This window comes from Limulus polyphemus, unplaced genomic scaffold, assembly GCF_000517525.1.
Source record: "Limulus polyphemus unplaced genomic scaffold, Limulus_polyphemus-2.1.2 Scaffold77835, whole genome shotgun sequence".
In the NCBI taxonomy this organism is placed as follows: domain Eukaryota; kingdom Metazoa; phylum Arthropoda; class Merostomata; order Xiphosura; family Limulidae; genus Limulus; species Limulus polyphemus.
In genome coordinates, this window is record NW_013743431.1 from 10,236 (window position 1) to 19,641 (window position 9,406).

A 9,406-nucleotide genomic window follows, 5' to 3' on the forward strand; every position below is an offset into this window, starting at 1 on the left:
GCTTTACTTTCGTCTTCAGCTGTATTTATTGGGTATCATCATCACTGTAAATGACTGATTTCACCATGTAATTTTTTGTGTGTGAGCCATACATTTGTGGATGCACCAGAATGATGTACTTCTGAGATTGGACTTCATGTATAGTTCATTTTATTTTATGTCTGTATTTTGGGACTTGATTGTCTCTAGAGATTACTGGATCTATTATGTGCAATCCCTGCCTCTTTTACTTGTACTTACCCGCAAGAACTCAGTCTTGGCTTGATTGTGTGATTTCCAGGCTTTTTAAGTATTCCATCAATACGGATTGTTCACTATGCAGAAGCATTGACATGATTTTACTCAATGGTGGAGAAATAGTTGATGGTGCTACCAGAAAGCTTGAAACACTTGCTTGAGATTTTATACCACTTTGTTTTCTTGTCTTCACGTGTACGTCACTGGAGACATTATCCATCTATTATAGTAGCGATGACACTCAAAGTGGCATTAACGAAAGCTTGTTCTATATAGGAATGTCTATCATCTTGGTGCTCAATGATTCTGGTTTTCCTCAGTTTAGCAATATTAGATTCATGGTTATACCATGGAGATCAGAATATAAAACCTTTGCCAATGGTGATTTCACTTGCATCCATATTTGTCATTAAAGTTTCCTACTGCTAGATACGTAGGAATTGTGCGACAGGTCAGGTAGGAAAAATCAATCTACAGCATTATGTGCTGTATTATATTTCGTGTACACATGACTTGGGTTTGTACGGGTAGCTTCAGGTGGGCTATCTGGACGGTGATTGTTCCAGTGAAAGGTGTCATGAAGTTCATAATGGATGTTGCTGTCGTGTCAATCTACAATGTCTATCAAATCTTCTTGGTAAGCATTTGGCTTGAAGTAAAAGCTGATGACAGTGAACTTCTAAGGGTAAGACAAAAAATGTCTCATGAACGTTGTATGTATATTTCAGAAGTACTTGTTGATGTATATATATTCAATTTGCATTTCTGCCCCCTCGCACGAAATCGTGCATAAGAAACCGTGAGATTATATAAATCAATATATGGACATGTGGACAGACTGATTGCTGTTAACCTGAAAACTTACACTTAACTGTTTTTAAACAGATTAAAAAACATTACGTTAAGTTCATGTTCTAGTTCTTTGCTGTATTCCGTATGTAGATGTTTAAAATTGTTGTCGAGAACCTTGAATATCTTATGTCGAAGAAGTGATATTTATTACCATCTATAAAATCTATATTTCATTTCCTTGAACAAATTCGTTCATCCTTAGATCTCCGTCTGTGTATACATTTCGTGTGGGTGCTCACACTCTAAAAGATGGAACAAAATATGATGTAGAAGACGTAAAAGTCCATGAACATTATCAACCTTCTAAAAACTACCACGATATTGCTCTTATAAAGGTTAAACAAGCAGTCAGACTAAGTAATAAAGTTACACCAGTCTGTTTACCTGGGCCTTCTCTTGTTGATGAAGACTTTATTGGAAGAAAAGCTACTGTTACTGGTTGGGGAGATAAGTCATTCGGTAAATTTCAATTTTAAAATTTACTCTTAATGATTATTGTACCCGAAAATACCTTTGGTTTTCTAAGTTTAGATTTCAAATATTACCTTCTCAGATAATGGATTATTATTATTATAGCCTCCAATGGAACAGCGGTGTGTCTGCGGACTTACAACGCTAGAAACCGGGTTTTGATACCCGTGGACAGATAGCCCATTGTGTAGCTTTGTGCTTAACTTCAAGCAAACATAAATTAATTATTATTATAACTACTTCACGATGTTATATTAATGAAATAACTGTTCAATTATTTTAGAGTAATAAGGATTAATTATATTATTGCAAAAACAAGTTAATTGTAAATGTCTTTTTTTACACTTTAAATTGTTCATTGCAGCTCCAACTAAGAGGTATGTATGAAATAGCATTTCAAATATATCTTTTGTCTTCTACAAGTCACTGTCAAATAAACTTTCATTCAGTACCATAAATAATCAGTTTGGCTGGACGATGGCAGACAAAATATTCTGTTAAACGCTATTTATATATGCTTTTTGTTTGTTTGTTGTTTATCGCAAAAGCTACACAATGAGGTATTTGCGACCTGTCCACCGCGGGAATAAACTCAAGATTTTATCGTTGTAAGTTCGTAAAATTACTACTGACCTACCGAGAGGCATTTGTATGTGCAGTATAATATTTTAAAAGATACAGCGTCGAACAGTTGGAAAACAGTAGGCCTAAAAAGTGTTCTAAAAACAATTAAGTTAATTACAGATGTGTTTTACGTTTATTTTAATTTGTTCATTTCAATTTGAAATAAGATGGAGGAAAATAGCATTTGAGACCTATATATCTCCCACAAGTCACTTCCTAATAAGCTTGTCGTTAAACACCAGAACTCATCAGTTAAAAGGAATGTGAAAGAAACAACTTCTGCAGTTACTTTTAGGCCTATTGATTTTCAAATATTACGCATTATGTCGGTATTTAGATAGTACCTTTTAATTAATTCTGTTTGTTTAAAGGCGATTTTTTTACAGAAGACGTTGCAATGAACTAGACTTAGGCTTAAAAATAAAAAAAAACAGTTTTGTATTTTCTGTAATTTTACTATAGGTTCACATAAACTTGTGCTACAACTGTGTAAAACTGCGGTAGTTTATTAATGATGTACCTTTCTTTAGATGTGTAGGTTTGATTATAGTTGACGTGATCTGCTATTGTTGTAAAACAAATTGCTTCTTAACTTCACATGTTAACTTAAAAAATATTCGATGTTTAAAATGTTTTCAGGAGGAGTGAGCAGTAAAGTACTTCAACAAGTTTCCATCCCTGTTGTGTCCAACAAGGACTGCAACAGCGTTTACACAAAAGTAGCGTCGTCACAGTATCCACAAGGTATCACTAGAGGGCAGGTCTGTGCCGGATTGTCTGAAGGAGGCAAAGATGCATGTCAGGTAGCAAGAAAGCTTAGCTATTAATTTTTCTTAATTTTGTTTAACGCAAACTGGAGTTTATTACATTTTTATATACGTAAATAAAATAACGACCTATATATTCATAAAATTTAACAATGACGTATTTGCCTTTAAAAATAAAACAATTGAAATTTCTAAAAGATACCAAAAACCATTATATTATTTCGTAGCAAAGTGAATAAGAAAACATATATTTAAATATGTGGCGCTGTTTAAACTGGTTGTATTCGAGAAACATACCTTTCTGGTGTTAAAATATTACAAATGTACTTAGGTGTTGATTCATCAAAAGTTCTTGATAATAATATATATCATTTATTTTAATGCTAACCAAATGTGCTAATGTAATTACATGAATAGTTCTAAGCAATAATTTTTAAACAAAAAGATATAGTTCATAACTAACTTAAATACTCACTTGATCATATTAAAACACATAATGGAAAAACAGTGCAATTTCTAAGTTCTTCTGAAAAACCTAAGATGGAAACATCACTGACTGCCATTCCACACCAGCATGTCGTTTTCCCATCATTAGGTAAAAAATATCCATAAGTGTTGAAGGATAAGCTGATGGTTCAGAAATAGGTCTGTGGGCTTCTCACGCTAAAACTTTGGTTTCTATGCTCATGACTGGCACAGCACAGACAGTCCATTTTGTAGCTTTATGTTCAACAGAAAACAAACAAATTGATAGCTAAATAAAATAACGACCTCTATCACCAGAATGTATATTTATTGGATTCAACTGGATTAGTGAACTGGTAGGAAATTGATAGCTCCTGGCGAAGCTGTAAGAGCGAAATATTGAGCTAATAAAGTTACATTCTGGTATTTTAGGGTGATTCTGGAGGACCTCTGGTGCTACAAGATAGTGGACGATGGACATTAGTGGGAATTGTGTCATTTGGATTTAACTGTGCTGAAGCAGGGTACCCTGGAGTTTATACTAGGGTCTCGCACTATATAAGATGGATTGCTGCAAACACTGACTTAGGAAAATAATTTATTTGATTAATTTGCCCTCTTTTAACCAACAATAAGTTATCGTAAAGAAGCTTACCATTCAAATAAGATTTTTAAAATTTAAAATTGCATTTTAATTGTGAGCTTAAAATCTCTGCATAACTAAAACAGTCATAAAGAGTAACGTAATCATTTAATTTTTATGTTAAAATATTGTATTTGCAAATATAGATTACAGTATTTCAGTTAAAAGCTACATTTAGTTATACAACATTTTTATATCGATATATTTCAAAATCATAATATTCACATCACGCTATCAGCTATATATGTTTTAATGTAGAGTTTAGAAACCTATCATGAAAGTAAAATGTTCCAGTAAATAATACTGTAGTGTTAGAATGGCTCTATCGTTCAGTGTTACGTTTATTTTATTATGATGAATTATTGCATTTTTGAAAAAAAAGGTACTGTTCGTTTAATTATATTAATTTACTATACCTTCAGTCTTATTGTATCAATCCATTTAGGTAAATAAAGGTTTGACATTTAATTCATCTTTATAGTGGGTCCTCTTTTGATCGGTACATCCTAACGTTGACGTGATATTACTGCTCGTAATGCTGAAGTTAGGAGACTGGCTGTTGAGATTATGATATCAGAGATGAAGTTAGGAATTAATTTTTGAGCTTCAAAGAGAAAACATGTAACCATTTTACAACAACTAAAGAATTAGACTTCAAATAACAGCCAGTGTTTCCTGGCAAAGCAAAGACATTAACAAGGATCATTTTCTTCGAGAGAATGAAATTATGGATAAATTCAAATGAAGAAAAATATTAAAGGCGAGTACCCGACTAATGTAAACGTGTTATACAACAAAATGGGTAGAAGATATGTTTAACCAGATCAAAGTATTAGGAGAAATATCAAATGTAAAACTCCTTATGAAATACTTAAGCACACAATTTAAAAACGTTGATCATTCGAGTGTTTTCATTATTTATTTACACAAGTACCTTGACTTTTTAGCCTTTCAATATAATGTACAGAACGTTACAGAATTGTTTCGAACACTGTACTCAGCACCGCTAAAAGACTACCATTTACCAAGTACAGGAGAATGTAGCTTATCATTGAAAACTTACGAGTTGCTAAAAAAATAAAATGAGTTAAAGTGAAGGAATTACATTGTGCAATGGTGTAGCAAGTGAATGAAAAAACCTTTTGATAAGACTGGAGTAATAGCTTGGGTTAACGCTCAAGATCTATTTCGATTTCCAAAAAAAGAAAAAAACAATATTTAGCATTAAAGTAAGTTCTTCAGATAACAAAGAAGTATAGAAAAAACATTAAAACAGTCAATACTTAGAGCTGGATCAATAGATGTCACTTAAGGCAAAAACTGAAGAAAGATCAAGACCCTGACTAATGATATTATTTCAGAATAACATCTATACAACACAGCATCTGGAGAGTTTTAGTCCATCATAAAGCTCTAAGAAAATGTTTAAGAGAATGTTCAATCATAAACCCTAAAAAGTGAACAAACGTTTAGGAAACCAAGTTAAGTAAGCTTACGTGGGTACAAACATTTAAAGCACAACTAGCATTAAATTAGCTTAAAAACAAGCAGAGCCTGTAAATACAGAAATTTAGATGTATTAAAACAAAAAGCATTGGGCAATATATTACTCTACAAATTACAATTCTCTCCATCCTTCTGACATAGGACATGGCCGCTTGATGACGTTGCTGCAGATTAGAAGATACAGAGCTTAAACAGTGACATGCTACTGAACACTCTAAGCACTTTTAGCTGTGGAGGCATTATAACCATGATAGTCAATTCATTATTTGGTTAAGATTAGCCAACTGGTTGTGGCTGCTGCTAATTGGTTTTACCTTCCCTGATGAGTAACTTTAAATTATGATTGGATGTGTCTTTAACCAATGTGTCACATAAGGTTTCGTTTAGGTTGAAGATACTAAATGTGAAAATACCATTATAATTCCTTGCATTATTAACTTATGAGACGTTTTCTCAGTTCAGCTGTAATTTGATAACAGCTTCTGTAATCCATGTTTGATTCATAGAGGTTGTACTTATATTAGTAGTGTTGGAAACACATTCCAGTTCATCAAGTGTTCCAGTTAGCTAATGATACTATTTCTCCTTATATTTCCCCACGGATGCTATATTTATTGTGGATAATAACAGCTTCATTTTACTAAAACAGTTACAAATGTGAATATAGTAACCATTTATATGACTTGGTCTCGCTTATTTTCACTGCCGATACTCAAACTCATCTGTTTCAGAATAACTGCAAGAGGTGTTTAGCACTTTATAATTATAGTTTTTGTAACTTTTTTAAAGAAACAAAATACGAAGAGGTTTGAGATTTTTCAAAAATACTATAGCTGGTATTCTATTGTTTTTCTGAACACATTTCTCAATCTTCTAGCATTACCTCAAAAATATTGATAAAGTGTTTTCTAACCAGATTAGTTTTATATTACTTGGTAACTCTCTTCATTAGCAGTCTGAATTTATCACTATCTATTAAAGTAACTAACTGAAATATATATACTATAATTAGCCTGTATAGCTTGTCTATATTTAACATGCATAAATTAAATTTACTGGGACATTTTCCTGTACTTTTGTCAGCTAACACTTACCTTTTGACTTGGAATTCACTGTTTTGTGGCGAGTCCAATCTTTGAACATTAGCAAATGCTTCTATGGTATCCCCATCTTATATCATAGTTAGTTTTCTTAGTTGTTTTGAACATCATATGTTAAGAGGACATTAACCGTTTCTATCCTGGAACGCAAGATTTTCTATTTTCCAAATAGAAGATTTTAATGTTTAGAATAACCCTCAGTATATCAAATATTGCAAGGAAAGGACTACTACTTGCTTTATTTATTTTTCTAGAACATTCTACTGACTACATTACATGTCTACTATCATTCTCTTCCATTAGGAACAGCATCCAAAGAATGTTGCAATATATTAACCAATTTTCATTAAATACTTTGGGCATCTTGCTCAGCTTGCTCTATAGTTTTAGAAGTCACCTGTGCTTTATCTGTGTCGAAGGCAGTGGCTGCTCTTGTCTCTTAAACTACGTAGTTTGAAGATGTTGGTTTTCCTAGCTGTGTTTGCTTGTCAGACGTACATCAAGACACCATCAGACAAACATAACACAGATCGAAAATTTGAACTGACAGATCTTGATAGATGAGCATCAACACGGGCATAGTGCAATCAGATCTTAAAATTATCCTGCAAAAATCAAACTCTGTCACAAAACAATCGAAGGATGGGTAACCATGGGTTGTCATTTAGGACTTTTAATAACACACATTCACACAAGTAAAATCCTGAGTGAATCCTGGTTTAAATAGAATAAACAATAGGCTAAAGATCAATGGAATAATGTGGTTCAGTCAGATGAATATTTTTATACGATTACCATCAAACTGTCTCTTCTCTCAATATCGTCGGTTTCCCATTGTTTCTATAGTTAAATACTCTATCATTACTTAAAAATTAATTCAGACCAGGTTTTCTCCATAGCGAACATTTTATTCCCAAACGGAACTGGTCTATCTCAATGCAGTAAGTCATACTGCTGAGATTGACAAAGATTGGTTCAGTAAACACGAGGAAGAGTTTATACATCTAACTTGGCCACCACACTCGCCAGGTTTAAGTGTTATCGCCCTCTACGGTTAGTTACTGAAACAGAGTTCGAAGTAGATTTCCTGCACCTACATAACTTTACCAAATAGTAGAAACTTTGATCAAAGAATGGTAAAATATAATATTTTCTGACGCACAACACTTTGTTTCATCAAGTGCTGTATTATCTGTTCCTGGTAGCCCAAATTTCATAATAGTAAATGAAATGTAAACCTTAAGTATTACCATTCGTTTTACAACCCCTGTAAGCCTTTAGTATAATGATATACAATTTGTTTGCACAAATGTTTTGTCATTATGCTAAAATATTAAGAACATGTTTTGAGAGTTTAACTGTTATGCATGATACTGGTAATGAATAAGGACTACAATATCATTATCAATGAACAGATCTATAAAAGTCAAATTTAGCACATAATGAAAACTACAGATGTAAGATATTTTTAGAAACGTATGAAATAAAGCTAAAAAAAAATATATTGTAAGACAGAAATGGTTTATATATGTTGGATGCATATCATCAGAATTCTGAATTTCTCTGTGACTGTTTTTTTAAATTTACTTCTTGCTCCAAGAATTATATATATACAGACCTTTAAAAAGTGAAGTTTTAGAATGACGTAAAAATATTTTGAGGGTATGAAGTCGAATATTTAGACACATGAACAGATTGACGACTGTTCATCTAGAAAAAGAAAAATACCCAATAAAAATCATTGTTATAGGAAAACACTCTATATTTTATTCTCTTAAAGATATCAGTGAATCGGTTATGAGGGTATGAAGTTGTGTATTTAGACACATGAACAGATTGACGACTGTTCATTTATAGATATTAGGTCAAAAAGAAATTAATGTCGGTTTTTTCAGATGAAAATACCCGAACAACATATATATCAAAACAAAACATTGATGATCCTTTTCCATCTTACACTCAGGTTGTTAATGCCCTGGTTATAGAAATCACTTGGCTTTGAAGCAATAAACATGTATATGTCCTCTTTAACATTTTCACACTTGCATATGTTTTCCCATTAAGATGATGTTGCAGCTAACGAAAAAGATGGTCATCTGATGGTACCATATCTAGAGAATATGGTGGGTGGGGGAAAAACTTTCCAACCCAACTTCATAATCTTGTGTTGCGCCAAACGTGCCACATTTGGACGTGTATTGTCATGGAGAAGAAGAACACTTTTCCGATTGACGAGTGAAGAGCGTTTCTGATGAAGAGCTTGATTTAAATGTTCCAGTTGCTGATTATGAATCTCTACATTGACAGTTCGCTGTGGATTGAAGAGTTCTAAATGAATTACTCCTTTGATGTCCCACCAAGTGCAAAGCATCACTTTCATCAGATAGAATCCAGGTTTTATGGTAGGAAGTGGTTTTTATCTAAGACTGAGCCATTGTTTTTGGCGTTTAATATCCGCATAGAGAATCCATTTTTCATCACCGGTGACAGTTCTATCCAAAAATGGTTCATGCGCATTAGCCCCCCAGTGGTATGTCTGCGGACTTACAACGCTAGAACCCGGGTTTCGATATCCATGGTGGACCGAGCACAGATAGCCCATTGTGTAGCTTTGTGCTTAATTACAAACAAACAAACAGTCATGCGCATTACGCGACAGAGGAGACGAACTAACATTCAAACGATGGAAATGATGACCATTCTTCTTTATGGAGTTTTCCTATATTCCTTTGATGTTTACG

At 33.1% G+C, this 9,406-nt stretch overlaps 1 protein-coding gene across 1 annotated transcript; it reads left to right on the plus strand.

Moving 5' to 3' along the window:
• The first annotated feature begins 826 nt into the window (after nucleotides 1-826).
• Nucleotides 827-4,431, plus strand: LOC106477745 (clotting factor B-like). The gene is made up of 4 exons (XM_013938277.2): nucleotides 827-922; nucleotides 1,272-1,548; nucleotides 2,824-2,987; nucleotides 3,849-4,431. The coding sequence occupies exons 1-4, from the start codon at nucleotides 827-829 to the stop codon at nucleotides 4,011-4,013; spliced, it is 702 nt and encodes a 233-aa protein (XP_013793731.2). The 3' UTR covers nucleotides 4,014-4,431.
• Nucleotides 4,432-9,406: the final 4,975 nt, after the last annotated feature.

What these genes read in the sequence shown, in the direction of transcription:
- LOC106477745 (XM_013938277.2), top strand. Translation starts at nt 827, where the DNA reads ATGGATGTTGCTGTCGTGTCAATCTACAATGTCTATCAAATCTTCTTG. An exon ending in TTGGGGAGATAAGTCATTCG is followed by an intron (nt 1,549 to 2,823) that starts GTAAATTTCAAT and finishes AAATGTTTTCAG; the next exon opens with GAGGAGTGAGCAGTAAAGTA. An exon ending in GAGGCAAAGATGCATGTCAG is followed by an intron (nt 2,988 to 3,848) that starts GTAGCAAGAAAG and finishes CTGGTATTTTAG; the next exon opens with GGTGATTCTGGAGGACCTCT.